This window comes from Phymastichus coffea, unplaced genomic scaffold, assembly GCF_024137745.1.
Source record: "Phymastichus coffea isolate CEN01 unplaced genomic scaffold, Cenicafe_Pcof_1.1 PCOF00008, whole genome shotgun sequence".
NCBI lineage: Eukaryota > Metazoa > Arthropoda > Insecta > Hymenoptera > Eulophidae > Phymastichus > Phymastichus coffea.
The window spans coordinates 1,857,844-1,874,656 of record NW_026706819.1 but is presented as its reverse complement, the minus strand read 5'-3'; the positions used below and the strand labels follow the sequence as shown (position 1 = coordinate 1,874,656).

Here is a 16,813-nt window from a genome sequence, read left to right as displayed (position 1 = left end):
GTCTACATGTATCCGATGTCTTCTTCCGATAATTTAAGTTGCCGAAACTCTGTGTCACTTATGTTTAACCACATATGCCCATTTACCGGCGTTGCCGGACACCACGATGGTATGATTCTTCGGTCTAGTAAAAAATTTATTTGCCTGGAGAATACCGATAGGACAAGGAAATTGAATACTGTATGCCGTACGGTTGTAATCTATGTAAGAAAAACAAAATCCTATACACTTCTCGAAAATGTAATCGAATACGGGCTTTACCGGACACCTTGGGGAAAAACGCGGCTGTATGTCACTTATGTTTAGCGACTTATGGCCATGTACCGGCTTTACCGTAGACTACGAGCGGATGATTCGCCGGACTAGTAAAAAATTTATTTGCCTGGAGAATACCGATAGGACAAGGAAATTGAATACTGTATGCCGCACGGTTATAGGCCATGTAAAAAAAACAAAATTTATTAGACTTCTCGAACATATAGTCGAATACGGGCTTTACCGGACATCTTTGTGAGAAGAATTGCTTATGAATGTATCGGTGCGACCGAGATTTTGGTCTATCCATACTTTTTTATATAAGTCTTGGTACTTGCGATTTAGAGGCTTTACCGGACACCTTGGTGAAAAACGCGACTTTTGATTGTCTACATGCATCCGATGTCTTCTTCCGATAATTTAAGTTGCCGAAACTCTATATCACTTATGTTTAACGACTTATGCCCATGTACCGGCTTTACCGGAGACTACGATCGGAAGATTCGCCGGACTAGTAAAAAATTTATTTGCCTGGAGAATACCGATAGGACAAGGAAATTGAATACTGTATGCCGCACGGTTGTAATCTATGTAAGAAAAACAAAATCCTATACACTTCTCGAAAATGTAATCGAATACGGGCTTTACCGGACACCTTGGTGAAAAACGCGACTGTTGATTGTCTACATGCATCCGATGTCTTCTTCCGATAATTTAAGTTGCCGAAACTCTGTGTCACTTATGTTTAACCACATATGCCCATTTACCGGCGTTACCGGACACCACGATGGTATGATTCTTCGGTCTAGTAGAAAATTGATTTGCTTAGAGAAGACCGATAGGACAAGGAAATTGAATACTGTATGCCGCACGGTTGTAATCTATGTAAGAAAAACAAAATCCTATACACTTTTCGAAAATGTAATCGAATACGGGCGTTACCGGACACCTTGGTGAAAAACGCGGCTGTTGATTGTCTACATGCATCCGATGACTTCTTCCCATAATTTAGGTTGCCGAAACTCTATGTCACTTATGTTTAACGACTTATGCCCATGTACCGGCTTTACCGGAGACTACGATCGGATGATTCGCCGGACTAGTCAAAAATTTATTTGCCTGGAGAATACCGATAGGACAAGGAAATTGAATACTGTATGCCGCACGGTTGTAATCTATGTAAGAAAAACAAAATCCTATACAATTCTCGAAAATGTAATCGAATACGGGCTTTACCGGACACCTTGGTGAAAAACGCGACTGTTGATTGTCTACATGTATCCGATGTCTTCTTCCGATAATTTAAGTTGCCGAAACTCTGTGTCACTTATGTTTAACCACATATGCCCATTTACCGGCGTTGCCGGACACCACGATGGTATGATTCTTCGGTCTAGTAGAAAATTGATTTGCTTAGAGAAGACCGATAGGACAAGGACATTGAATACTGTATGCCGTACGGTTGTAATCTATGTAAGAAAAACAAAATCCTATACACTTTTCGAAAATGTAATCGAATACGGGCTTTACCGGACACCTTGGTGAAAAACGCGACTGTTGATTGTCTACATGCATCCGATGTCTTCTTCCGATAATTTAAGTTGCCGAAACTCTGTGTCACTTATGTTTAACCACATATGCCCATTTACCGGCGTTACCGGACACCACGATGGTATGATTCTTCGGTCTAGTAGAAAATTGATTTGCTTAGAGAAGACCGATAGGACAAGGAAATTGAATACTGTATGCCGCACGGTTGTAATCTATGTAAGAAAAACAAAATCCTATACACTTTTCGAAAATGTAATCGAATACGGGCTTTACCGGACACCTTGGTGAAAAACGCGACTGTTGATTGTCTACATGTATCCGATGTCTTCTTCCGATAATTTAAGTTGCCGAAACTCTGTGTCACTTATGTTTAACCACATATGCCCATTTACCGGCGTTGCCGGACACCACGATGGTATGATTCTTCGGTCTAGTAGAAAATTGATTTGCTTAGAGAAGACCGATAGGACAAGGACATTGAATACTGTATGCCGTACGGTTGTAATCTATGTAAGAAAAACAAAATCCTATACACTTCTCGAAAATGTAATGGAATACGGGCTTTACCGGACACCTTGGTGAAAAACGCGGCTGTATGTCACTTATGTTTAGCGACTTATGGCCATGTACCGGCTTTACCGTAGACTACGAGCGGATGATTCGCCGGACTAGTAAAAAATTTATTTGCCTGGAGAATACCGATAGGACAAGGAAATTGAATACTGTATGCCGCACGGTTATAGGCCATGTAAAAAAAACAAAATTTATTAGACTTCTCGAACATATAGTCGAATACGGGCTTTACCGGACATCTTTGTGAGAAGAATTGCTTATGAATGTATCGGTGCGACCGAGATTTTGGTCTATCCATACTTTTTTATATAAGTCTTGGTACTTGCGATTTAGAGGCTTTACCGGACACCTTGGTGAAAAACGCGACTTTTGATTGTCTACATGCATCCGATGTCTTCTTCCGATAATTTAAGTTGCCGAAACTCTATGTCACTTATGTTTAACGACTTATGCCCATGTACCGGCTTTACCGGAGACTACGATCGGATGATTCGCCGGACTAGTAAAAAATTTATTTGCCTGGAGAATACCGATAGGACAAGGAAATTGAATACTGTATGCCGCACGGTTGTAATCTATGTAAGAAAAACAAAATCCTATACACTTCTCGAAAATGTAATCGAATACGGGCTTTACCGGACACCTTGGTGAAAAACCCGACTGTTGATTGTCTACATGCATCCGATGTCTTCTTCCGATAATTTAGGTTGCCGAAACTCTATGTCAATTAAGTTTAACCACTTATGCCCATGTACCGGCTTTACCGGACACCACGATGGGATGATTCTTCGGTCTAGTAGAAAATTAATTCGCCTAGAGAATCCCGATAGTACAAGGACATTGACTACTATATGCCGTACGGTTGTAATCTAAGTAAGAAAAACAAAATCCTATACACTTTTCGAAAATGTAATCGAATACGGGCTTTACCGGACACCTTGGTGAAAAACGCGACTGTTGATTGTCTACATGCATCCGATGTCTTCTTCCGATAATTTAAGTTGCCGAAACTCTGTGTCACTTATGTTTAAGCACATATGCCCATTTAGCGGCGTTACCGGACACCACGATGGTATGATTCTTCGGTCTAGTAGAAAATTGATTTGCTTAGAGAAGACCGATAGGACAAGGAAATTGAATACTGTATGCCGCACGGTTGTAATCTATGTAAGAAAAACAAAATCCTATACACTTTTCGAAAATGTAATCGAATACGGGCTTTACCGGACACCTTGGTGAAAAACGCGACTGTTGATTGTCTACATGTATCCGATGTCTTCTTCCGATAATTTAAGTTGCCGAAACTCTGTGTCACATATGTTTAACCACATATGCCCATTTACCGGCGTTACCGGACACCACGATGGTATGATTCTTCGGTCTAGTAGAAAATTGATTTGCTTAGAGAAGACCGATAGGACAAGGACATTGAATACTGTATGCCGTACGGTTGTAATCTATGTAAGAAAAACAAAATCCCTTACACTTCTCGAACATATAATCGAATACGAGCTTTACCGGAGACCTTGGCGAAAAACGCGGCTGTTGATTGTCTACATGCATCCGATGACTTCTTCCCATAATTTAGGTTGCCGAAACTCTATGTCACTTATGTTTAACGACTTATGCCCATTTACCGGCGTTACCGGACACCACGATGGTATGATTCTTCGGTCTAGTAGAAAATTAATTCGCCTAGAGAATCCCGATAGGACAAGGACATTGAATACTGTATGCCGTACGGTTGTAGTCTATGTAAGAAAAACAAAATCCTCTACACTTCTCGAACATATAATCGAATACGAGCTTTACCGGAGACCTTGGCGAAAAACGCGGCTGTTGATTGTCTACATGTATCCGATGTCTTCTTCCGATAATTTAAGTTGCCGAAACTCTGTGTCACTTATGTTTAACCACATATGCCCATTTACCGGCGTTACCGGACACCACGATGGTATGATTCTTCGGTCTAGTAGAAAATTGATTTGCTTAGAGAAGACCGATAGGACAAGGAAATTGAATACTGTATGCCGCACGGTTGTAATCTATGTAAGAAAAACAAAATCCTATACACTTTTCGAAAATGTAATCGAATACGGGCTTTACCGGACACCTTGGTGAAAAACGCGACTGTTGATTGTCTACATGTATCCGATGTCTTCTTCCGATAATTTAAGTTGCCGAAACTCTGTGTCACATATGTTTAACCACATATGCCCATTTACCGGCGTTACCGGACACCACGATGGTATGATTCTTCGGTCTAGTAGAAAATTGATTTGCTTAGAGAAGACCGATAGGACAAGGACATTGAATACTGTATGCCGTACGGTTGTAATCTATGTAAGAAAAACAAAATCCCTTACACTTCTCGAACATATAATCGAATACGAGCTTTACCGGAGACCTTGGCGAAAAACGCGGCTGTTGATTGTCTACATGCATCCGATGACTTCTTCCCATAATTTAGGTTGCCGAAACTCTATGTCACTTATGTTTAACGACTTATGCCCATGTACCGGCTTTACCGGAGACTACGATGGTATGATTCTTCGGTCTAGTAGAAAATTGATTTGCTTAGAGAAGACCGATAGGACAAGGAAATTGAATACTGTATGCCGCACGGTTGTAATCTATGTAAGAAAAACAAAATCCTATACAATTCTCGAAAATGTAATCGAATACGGGCTTTACCGGACACCTTGGTGAAAAACGCGACTGTTGATTGTCTACATGTATCCGATGTCTTCTTCCGATAATTTAAGTTGCCGAAACTCTGTGTCACTTATGTTTAAGCACATATGCCCATTTACCGGCGTTACCGGACACCACGATGGTATGATTCTTCGGTCTAGTAGAAAATTGATTTGCTTAGAGAAGACCGATAGGACAAGGAAATTGAATACTGTATGCCGCACGGTTGTAATCTATGTAAGAAAAACAAAATCCTATACACTTCTCGAAAATGTAATCGAATACGGGCTTTACCGGACACCTTGGTGAAAAACGCGGCTGTATGTCACTTAAATTTAGCGACTTATGCCCATGTACCGGCTTTACCGTAGACTACGAGCGGATGATTCGCCGGACTAGTAAAAAATTTATTTGCCTGGAGAATACCGATAGGACAAGGAAATTGAATACTGTATGCCGCACGGTTATAGGCCATGTAAAAAAAACAAAATTTATTAGACTTCTCGAACATATAGTCGAATACGGGCTTTACCGGACATCTTTGTGAGAAGAATTGCTTATGAATGTATCGGTGCGACCGAGATTTTGGTCTATCCATACTTTTTTATATAAGTCTTGGTACTTGCGATTTAGAGGCTTTACCGGACACCTTGGTGAAAAACGCGACTTTTGATTGTTTACATGCATCCGATGTCTTCTTCCGATAATTTAAGTTGCCGAAACTCTATGTCACTTATGTTTAACGACTTATGCCCATGTACCGGCTTTACCGGAGACTACGATCGGATGATTCGCCGGACTAGTAAAAAATTTATTTGCCTGGAGAATACCGATAGGACAAGGAAATTGAATACTGTATGCCGCACGGTTGTAATCTATGTAAGAAAAACAAAATCCTATACACTTCTCGAAAATGTAATCGAATACGGGCTTTACCGGACACCTTGGTGAAAAACGCGGCTGTTGATTGTCTACATGCATCCGATGACTTCTTCCCATAATTTAGGTTGCCGAAACTCTATGTCACTTATGTTTAACGACTTATGCCCATGTACCGGCTTTACCGGACACCACGATGGGATGATTCTTCGGTCTAGTAGAAAATTAATTCGCCTAGAGAATCCCGATAGTACAAGGACATTGACTACTGTATGCCGTACGGTTGTAATCTAAGTAAGAAAAACAAAATCCTCTACACTTCTCGAATATGTAATCGAATACGGGCGTTACCGGACACCTTGGTGAAAAACGCGACTGTTGATTGTCTACATGTATCCGATGTCTTCTTCCGATAATTTAAGTTGCCGAAACTCTGTGTCACTTATGTTTAACCACATATGCCCATTTACCGGCGTTACCGGACACCACGATGGTATGATTCTTCGGTCTAGTAGAAAATTGATTTGCTTAGAGAAGACCGATAGGACAAGGACATTGAATACTGTATGCCGTACGGTTGTAATCTATGTAAGAAAAACAAAATCCCTTACACTTCTCGAACATATAATCGAATACGAGCTTTACCGGAGACCTTGGCGAAAAACGCGGCTGTTGATTGTCTACATGCATCCGATGACTTCTTCCCATAATTTAGGTTGCCGAAACTCTATGTCACTTATGTTTAACGACTTATGCCCATGTACCGGCTTTACCGGAGACTACGATCGGATGATTCGCCGGACTAGTCAAAAATTTATTTGCCTGGAGAATACCGATAGGACAAGGAAATTGAATACTGTATGCCGCACGGTTGTAATCTATGTAAGAAAAACAAAATCCTATACACTTCTCGAAAATGTAATCGAATACGGGCTTTACCGGACACCTTGGTGAAAAACGCGACTGTTGATTGTCTACATGCATCCGATGTCTTCTTCCGATAATTTAGGTTGCCGAAACTCTATGTCAATTAAGTTTAACCACTTATGCCCATGTACCGGCTTTACCGGACACCACGATGGGATGATTCTTCGGTCTAGTAGAAAATTAATTCGCCTAGAGAAGACCGATAGGACAAGGACATTGACTACTGTATGCCGTACGGTTGTAATCTAAGTAAGAAAAACAAAATCCTCTACACTTCTCGAATATGTAATCGAATACGGGCGTTACCGGACACCTTGGTGAAAAACGCGACTGTTGATTGTCTACATGTATCCGATGTCTTCTTCCGATAATTTAAGTTGCCGAAACTCTATGTCACTTATGTTTAACCACATATGCCCATGTACCGGCGTTACCGGACACCACGATGGTATGATTCTTCGGTCTAGTAGAAAATTGATTTGCCTAGAGAAGACCGATAGTACAAGGACATTGACTACTGTATGCCGTACGGTTGTAATCTATGTAAGAAAAACAAAATCCTCTACACTTCTCGAACATGTAATCGAATACGGGCGTTACCGGATACCTTGGTGAAAAACGCGACTGTTGATTGTCTACATGTATCCGATGTCTTCTTCTGATAATTTAAGTTGCCGAAACTCTATGTCACTTATGTTTAACGACTTATGCCCATGTACCGGCTTTACCGGAGACTACGATCGGATGATTCGCCGGACTAGTCAAAAATTTATTTGCCTGGAGAATACCGATAGGACAAGGAAATTGAATACTGTATGCCGCACGGTTGTAATCTATGTAAGAAAAACAAAATCCTATACAATTCTCGAAAATGTAATCGAATACGGGCTTTACCGGACACCTTGGTGAAAAACGCGACTGTTGATTGTCTACATGTATCCGATGTCTTCTTCCGATAATTTAAGTTGCCGAAACTCTGTGTCACTTATGTTTAACGACATATGCCCATGTACCGGCTTTACCGGAGACTACGAGCGGATGATTCGCCGGACTAGTAAAAAATTTATTTGCCTGGAGAATACCGATAGGACAAGGAAATTGAATACTGTATGCCGCACGGTTATAGGCTATGTAAAAAAAACAAAATTAACTAGACTTCTCGAACATATAGTCGAATACGGGCTTTACCGGACATCTTTGTGAGAAGAATTGCTTATGAATGTATCGCTGCGAACGAGATTTTGGTCTATCTATACTTTCTTATATGTGTCTTGGTACTTGCGATTTAGAGGCTTTACCGGACACCTTGGTGAAAAACGCGACTGTTGATTGTCTACATGCATCCGATGTCTTCTTCCGATAATTTAGGTTGCCGAAACTCTATGTCACTTATGTTTAACGACATATGCCCTTGTACCGGCTTTACCGGACACCGCGATGGAATCATTCTTTGTTCTAATAAAAAATTGATTGCCTAGAGAAGACCGATAGGACAAGGACATTGACTACTGTATGCCGTAGGGTTGTAATCTATGTAAGAAAAACAAAATCCTCTACCCTTCTCGAACATGTAATCGAATACGGGCTTTACTGGACATCTTGGTGAGAAGAATTGCTTATGAATGTATCGCTGCGACCGAGATTTTGGTCTATCCATACTTTCTTATATAAGTCTTGGCACTTGCGATTTAGAGGCTTTACCGGACACCTTGGTGAAAAACGCGACTGTTGATTGTCTACATGCATCCGATGTCTTCTTCCGATAATTTAGGTAGCCGAAACTCTATGTCAATTATGTTTAACCACTTATGCCCATGTACCGGCTTTACCGGACACCACGATGGGATGATTCTTCGGTCTAGTAGAAAATTAATTCGCCTAGAGAATCCCGATAGTACAAGGACATTGACTACTGTATGCCGTACGGTTATAGTCTATGTAAAAAAAAGAAAATCCCTTACACTTCTCGAACATATAATCGAATACGGTCTTTACCGGACACCTTGATGAAATGCTCGACTTTTAATTGTCTACATGCATCCGTTGTCTTGGTCCGATAATTCAGAACGCCGAAACTCTCTGCCACTTATGTTTAACCACAACAAGTTGTTGGCCAACTTTTCATAAGCATAATCCCATGTACCTAAAATATATAGAGCCATGTACCGGCGTTACCGGACTCCACGATGGGATGATTCTTCGGTCTAGTAGAAAATTGATTCGCCTAGAGAATCCCGATAGTACAAGGACATTGACTACTGTATGCCGTACGGTTATAGTCTATGTAAAAAAAAGAAAATCCCTTACACTTCTCGAACATATAATCGAATACGGTCTTTACCGGACACCTTGATGAAATGCTCGACTTTTAATTGTCTACATGCATCCGATGTCTTGGTCCGATAATTCAGGACGCCGAAACTCTCTGCCACTTATGTTTAACCACAACAAGTTTTTGGCCAACTTTTCATAAGCATAATCCCATGTACCTCAAGTATATAGAGCCATGTACCGGCGTTACCGGACACCACGATGTGATGATTCGACGGACTAGTAGAAAATTGATTTGCCTAGAGAAGATCGATAGGACAAGGACATTGTATACTGTATGGCGTACGATTGTCCCCTATGTAAGAAGACATAATCCCTCACATTTCTTGAACATATAAATGAATACGGTTAGGTATTTAGGCCACCGAATCTCTTTGTCTCTTTAGTTGAAGCACACATGACCATGTACCGGCTTTACCGGACACCACGATGGAAAGATCCATCGGACGAATAGAAATTTAATTTGATTAGAGAATACTACATGATAAGGAGATTCATTACTTTATGTCGTACGGATGTCCCCCTATCTAAGAAACCAAAATCCTTTTCACTTTTAGAACATGTGGTTATATAAGGTTTGGTCGGAGACCGGATTTATAGATGTCATAAGATTTTCGCTATGTGTTCATAAGCACGATGCCATTTACCTGATGTACATAGGGCCATGTATCGGCTTTACCGGACACGACGATGGGAAGATTCGTCTTGGAAGACGAGTAGAAAATTGATGTGCCTAGAGAATATCGATAGGTCAAGTAGATTGAATATTGTATGCCAAAACGGAGCGTCCCTATATATGAAAACAAAATGTTATATGCTTCTAGCACAGTAGGACATAGACCAGATGTACCGGACACCTTGGTTGTAAGCCCGACTTATGAATGTCTAACTGCGTTCGAACTTTTCATTCAATAATTCAGGTTGAGGCAATTCTGCTCCACCTTCCATCATCTATGAGAATACTAGATTCTTATTTGTATAACAAATCACGCCCAATAACCCAATATCCCAATAATTAACCTGGTTAACTTCATTCAAGCAAAATTATTTATAATGGCTATTTCTATTCATTGGGATTTTAGTTGAAACGAATCTAAGACTATTCCTGAATGTCATCCTACTCTGCCTATCCGTATTTGTGTAGATGTCGGTTTAGAATAGTTTCTAGTTTACAATAGATAATATTTTGAATTTTTTTATTTAACACGGACTGGATTCCTTAATACGTTGAAAATTATTCTTCAAGTTTTCAATACCATAACAATAAGCGCTGGAATTTTCTTTTTAACAATATATTCGGCGATCCCTAAATGAAAAAACGGCAAGTGCTACCACGTTTATTTTCAAAAATATATATCCCTCAAGCTCTAATCCCAATAACGCAACGTCGTTTCAAATGTTTTTCTCAAAGAAAAAAATAACACAAAGCGACGCCTGCGGATAATTATTTACGTATAAAATTAACAGCGCGTTTTTTTATTTGGTATAAAGCCAGAGTGATTTTTGATTCAGTGGTTTCGTTGAAGACCTCTTTGATTCAGTCCACCGCTGTATAATTACTTGATATTTCTATGGTCACAACTATATTACCTATAAAAGTAGAGAAAATTTTGAAAAAATAAATGCGCCAGGAAGCAGAGGTAAGCTAACATTTAATATATGTAATATAAAAAATATTTTTTTCTTTATTGAAAATCAATCGATTTTTCTAGTTTGGACAAGCACAGAAGGAAATATATTATTGAAATCATTTCCTATGTTTTTACATCATCAAGCCAGGTTATCCGCTGAACAACTCAATCAGATAATAGCATACCATGCACTCAATTTTGTTGTTGTAATGTACGTGTACAAAATTATTATATAGGCCCGTTATGCACATTGGTCGTGAGCTCCGTCCGTAATGATATCCGAATGTTTACTAACCGTATCGTTCCGTGATATATTACTCAATAAGAATCATTATTGGCTGTACCGCGCCCGCCATATTGTCTGGCTAATGACATTCGTATTCAGGAGAACTTGTCATGAGTACAAACCCGCCATATTTTTAAATTATTGGCCGGTCGATCAGCCGTGTCGGCCGTTTTTCAAATAGAATAAGCAAAAGTGCTCGTCGTGCCTAGCCTTTCAGAGAATGAGCGGAGATCACGGGTGGCCATGCTCCGCTGTGTTTGACATAAAAAGAAAATAAGGGCTCGCCGCGCCTGGCTGTTTTCAGCATGAATGAAGATAAATCAGAGCATAATTGTGTTGTTCGAGAAGCAATAAATAAATGTTTCCTTAAATATCAAATTATTTTACCTGAGTCAATTCAAAAATTTTTTCGTATGTTATGAAAATTTAAAAAAATAATTTTTATACCAAGATTTGCTTATTGAAGAAAATATTTTGCTAATAAACTTTTATTTACAGAACTCTAATTATTTACATAAATCTAAAAATAGTGAATGCAGATTTTATAAGATACATCAGTCTTTAAACATAGAATATTTAACTGATAAGGGGCCTCTCTACCCCTATATAGATATACAAACGAATGGGACAATCTTTGCTCCATAATTTTGACTTAAATACTGATTGAAATGATCTCAAAAAATATACATCGATAGATTTTGTCAATAAAAGTACGATGAACTCGTTTTGGATGATTCGGTCCGCGGATTTTGCTCACAACTCACAAACGTCAACAAAATATAGTTTGAGGTTTGTATACATTTTGAAACAAATGAAAAATTGCAAGCAGGTCAGTAAACGACGTTTGTGAGTTCATGTTCATAAATTTATTTTGAAAAAACCCGCAGACCGAATCATCCAAAATGAATTCATCGTACTTTTATTAACAAAATCTATCGATATATATTTTTAGAGATCATTTTAATTAGTATTCAAGTTAAAACTATGGAGCAAAGATTGTCCCATTCGTTTGTATATCTATATAGGGATAGGGGATCCTTAATGATATGTTTCTTGAAAGTTTTTAATTTTCTAATTTTAATTTTCTTGAATAAACTTTCAACATCAGCTTATTCATATATCATAATTTTTCTATTGATATGGCAATGAAAAGTTGTATGATATATTATGGCTGAGTAGAGCGAATTTCGGACAATAACAATTTTCTGCAGTATAATTTGTGCTTCCACATAGTTGCTCTTGAAAAAAACCCAAAGCAGTTATCACATTGAACTTTTTGAACTGGATTTAATGCATCTACTCTAATCTTCATTGCAGGCATTATCGTTCCCGTTATATCTTTGTATTTTGCAAGTCCTTGGTTCCTAATGAAATTTATCGCTAATCTTTTTGACGATTTGTTTTCATTCTCAATTAAAAACATTTTTACCACATCATTATCGATGTGCTTATTACTTAGGTGTCTGCTAAATTTTTTTACAAATTTCTGGCAGAATATGCAAAAAGTATTCCCATCTTTTGACTTTTTTTGATATCTTTTAATTACTAGCGGATGCAGTTTTTCTAACTTTATATATGCACGATCAATCTTTTGATCTAATTTCTTATACATGGAAAAACCACAAAATTCCTCTTCAAAGTCGAACATTATTGTATATTCCATATGAGGACTTAGGCAAACACTGGAAAATCCAATTGAATATGGATTTAACAAACTTTCTGAAAAAAACAATAAAATTATCAAAGCTGTTAACAAATAATAGTTAGCTAGATATTGTTATGTTACAAAATTAGATAATTATTCTATACCAATATTACCATGATAATTCTTTTAAGTTGTTACTAGTGGTAGGAGATCTAATTCTTCAATGTATATAGTAGATAGATTGATATTATGTAAAGTAAAATTATCAAATTGCTAAGGCTTTTAGTTTGAAATACATTAGATATCATTGCTTTATTTTTGGTATTTGCGTTCTCTAGTCATTCAATTTCTTTCATTCAAAGAGGCTTACAGATTCATAGTGAGAAATTTAATCTTAAAATTTTTTATCTGTAGCACAATATGTTTTTAGTAGTGTAATATTTCAATACGATTTGAATTGCAAATTCGATTTTTATAAATTTATCATTTATTAATATGTTGTGTTCTTTAAATATCTTGTACAATCTAAAATATTCACTCGGCATACTGATATAATTAGCTACAAGATGGAAATATTGATCTAGTATAAAGTACCTAATTTTACAGTATGACATATGTGGGATATAACATGTTATATGGTGGATTTTATAGCATGAAAAATGATTTGATGAGGGTATACATATTTCAACATAAATCCATTGCTTTTTAATATAATAAAATTGCATATACTTACTCAAATTTAATTGAATAGAAATATCATTCTCAACGCAGCATTGGATGAAGTCATGGAAATTTGGCTTATCAGTTTTCAGATAATTTTTAATAATTGATTCTAACCAATATAACTGTTCAATTTCAAACTTTAAATATAATTTATTAATTACTATTACAATATCTGTACCACTCTGAGATGATTTGAAAATAAATTGATCAGTAGAAAAATAATTACTCAAAGTTTGGCAAACTTGTAGTCGAATACTAGAAAGAATATTTTTTGAAAATATTCTAGAAACACTCAGCGCTATATAACTGCTGTGAATAGATATGGTATTTAGGTTCAATTTCAAGACCTGTTCTGATGACATCTCTGAGAAATTATTACTTATAATATTGCTTGGCTGAATATCATCATCCTTATTTTGACTCGTTATTTTTACTGAAATTATAAAAATTCAAACTTATTAATATAATTGCAGATTGATTATTCCAAAATTATCCACAAAATCTTATGTATTAAAAATGTATTAAAATTATCTTATCTATTAAAACTTATATGTTTTTAATTAAAAAATGTTAATTAAAATTATATGTTAAAATTATGTCACCATATAAACAGACGTACTTGAATTTTTCTTCATAAAATATCCTTTACCATTTTCTTGACAAGTTACACATTCGCAATATTTGTTTTCAGCACCAAAATAATTTGAAGAGTAGTTACATAAAATTTCTTCACCAGCTTGAATTTTTCTAATGGTTTTTATTTTCACAAAATTTCTGGATAATGATATATAACATGAATTTGCATTACAATCATGGTTGATAAATGCTACCGGACCAAGCAGGAGCATATCTAAATTTTTTCTTGAACTCTTCATCACAGAAAAATCTAATTTTTCTTTATCTAAATATACTTTGGTTTCAAAATCTAAATTCTGGTAAAATCCTACTATGCATTTTAATATTGTGTTTCTTGGAATGTCTCTTTTCGCTGTCACTTTTAAACCTTTGTGATTGTCCCCCTGGTACCTGTCACATTCGACAATATCAAATGGAGCCTCTGTTGAAAATGCCTCTAGGTAAGCAGTCATGACAGGATTAATCAAAGCTCTGTAAGGAATACTGAACGTGTACAGAAGCTTATACTTTATTGACAATTCTATGATTTTCTCTCTTAGTTCTTCTATTTGACTAGATTTTAGTGGTACATATCTGAGCATCAATTGGAAAACCTCCTTCAGAACATTACCTGAAATGCTAGTATTTCTACATATTTTTTTGGTTTCAAATCCAAGATACATATCCAGAATTAATGATTTACACAAATCATCTATTCTCATCATGGTCTGACAATTCATTTTTTTTGTTTATTTTCACACATATTTTAACTATTTATCCAATGTCATATTATCACATAATAATAACCCAAAACAATCTTATATAATCAAACTAAAATAAAAATTGTCAAAACTGAGAGTGCCTTTTCCAAAATATAAAAATTAGCAAATTTGCAAAAAATTCTGGCACTAATTGTTTTTTTTAATATTCAATTTCATAAGTAACCGAAAAGTTATTATAAAAAAATATTCAATTTAAAAATCCAAGAAAACTTGTTTGTTGCAATAAAATATTGGAAAGTATTTATTATATTCTATATTTTTTTATACCATCCATGAATCCATGGTATATAAGAAAGTCTTCTCTGTGTCAAATTTTGCTCGGTTCATCCGCAACCGGTCTAGTACGCTAGACTAATATATGTAAATAGTTAACGGACACTTTCAATAACAATTAACTTACAATATATCAAAAAGTTGCTCCTGAAATGCTCCCTACAAATATCAAATTGCTCCCAAAATTAATTTTTTTTTTCAAAAGTTACAAACAATTTTCCGAATTTGTTGAAGAATCTTGTTTCCTCATTGGATTCTCATCACTGTATGTAGCAAACTTCTAATTCTCATTCATTACAATTTCTATGACTTAATATATAGTTCGTGGTTGCATTTTGGCGGTTTTGATCGTTTTCTATGTCCATTTTTGGAGCATTATAAAACTTTTTTATTGCTCTTGAATGCTACTTCCATTTTGTTATAAAAGAACCACCTAATTCACGTATAGAAATGAATTGGGTTTCTTGAGAGACATAAATACTTAACCTGAGAAATATAGATAGTAATTCCATTGTTCTATCTGGTAAGATTTTTGTGCTGTTTATTCATAGAGGCAAAGGGCCTTAGATTACAATATTATTTTTTATTTTCCAGATGATTCAGCAGAAGATTTGTTATAAAAGAACCACCTGATCAACGTATAGAAATACTGAGAGGATTGGGTTTTATTGAGAAACATAAATACTTAACCTGAAAAATATGGATAGTAATTCCATTGTGCTATTTGGTAAGATTTTTGTGCTGTTTATTCATAAAGGCGCTTTACCTTAGATTACAATATTATTTTTTATTTTTCAGATGATTCAGCAGAATATTTGTTATAAAAGAACCACCTGATTAACGTATAGAAATACTGAGAGGATTGGGTTTCTTGAGAGACATAAATACTTAACGTGAGAAATATAGATAGTAATTCCATTGTTCTGTCTGGTAAGATTTTTGTGCTGTTTATTCATAGAGGCAAAGCGCCTTAGATTACAATATTATTTTTTATTTTCCAGATGATTCAGCAGAAGATTTGTTATAAAAGAACCACCTGATTAACGTATAGAAATCTGAGAGGATTGGGTTTCTTGAGAGACATAAATACTTAACCTGAAAAAAATGGATAGTAATTCCATTGTGCTATTTGGTAAGATTTTTGTGCTGTTTATTCATAAAGGCGCTTTACCTTAGATTACAATATTATTTTTTATTTTTCAGATAATTCAGCAGAAGATTTGTTATAAAAGTACCACCTGATTAACGTATAGAAATACTGAGAGGATTGGGTTTTATTGAGAGACATAAATACTTAACCTGAGAAATATAGATAGTAATTCCATTGTTCTATCTGGTAAGATTTTTGTGCTGTTTATTCATAGAGGCAAAGCGCCTTAGATTACAATATTATTTTTTATTTTCCAGATGATTCAGCAGAAGATTTGTTATAAAAGAACAACCTGATCAACGTATAGAAATACTGAGAGGATTGGGTTTTATTGAGAGACATAAATACTTAACCTGAAAAATATGGATAGTAATTCCATTGTGCTATTTGGTAAGATTTTTGTGCTGTTTATTCATAAAGACGCTTTACTTTAGATTACAATATTATTTTTTATTTTTCAGATGATTCAGCAGAATATTTGTTATAAAAGAACCACCT

The 16,813-nt window shown here is 36.2% G+C and overlaps 2 protein-coding genes across 7 annotated transcripts in view; one reads left to right on the top strand and one right to left on the bottom strand.

Annotated features, from left to right (window-relative positions):
- Positions 1 to 16,813, top strand: part of LOC131669597 (prefoldin subunit 2) — a 136,566-nt gene that overhangs the window by 34,794 nt on the left and 84,959 nt on the right. The gene's annotated exons all lie outside the window — the stretch shown is intronic.
- Positions 12,120 to 16,061, bottom strand: LOC131669587 (uncharacterized). Of its 2 annotated transcripts, XM_058944579.1 has the most exons (5): positions 15,932 to 16,061; positions 15,293 to 15,855; positions 14,115 to 14,749; positions 13,506 to 13,928; positions 12,135 to 12,846 (listed from the first exon to the last, which is right to left on the bottom strand). In XM_058944579.1, the coding sequence occupies exons 3-5, from the start codon at positions 14,710 to 14,712 to the stop codon at positions 12,293 to 12,295; spliced, it is 1,575 nt and encodes a 524-aa protein (XP_058800562.1). In that variant the 5' UTR covers positions 14,713 to 14,749; positions 15,293 to 15,855; positions 15,932 to 16,061; the 3' UTR covers positions 12,135 to 12,292. The 2 variants fall into 2 exon arrangements, with proteins under 2 accessions (XP_058800552.1, XP_058800562.1); XM_058944569.1 differs by lacking the exons at positions 15,293 to 15,855; positions 15,932 to 16,061 and having other exon boundaries at positions 12,120 to 12,846; positions 14,115 to 15,235.

Coding starts and splice junctions, on each gene's coding strand:
- LOC131669587 (XM_058944569.1), bottom strand. CDS start 14,850: ATGAATTGTCAGACCATGATGAGAATAGATGATTTGTGTAAATCATTA. Junction 13,929..14,114: donor TTTTATGAAGAAAAATTCAA/GTACGTCTGTTT, acceptor TTATAATTTCAG/TAAAAATAACGAGTCAAAAT. Junction 12,847..13,505: donor TTCTATTCAATTAAATTTGA/GTAAGTATATGC, acceptor TGTTTTTTTCAG/AAAGTTTGTTAAATCCATAT.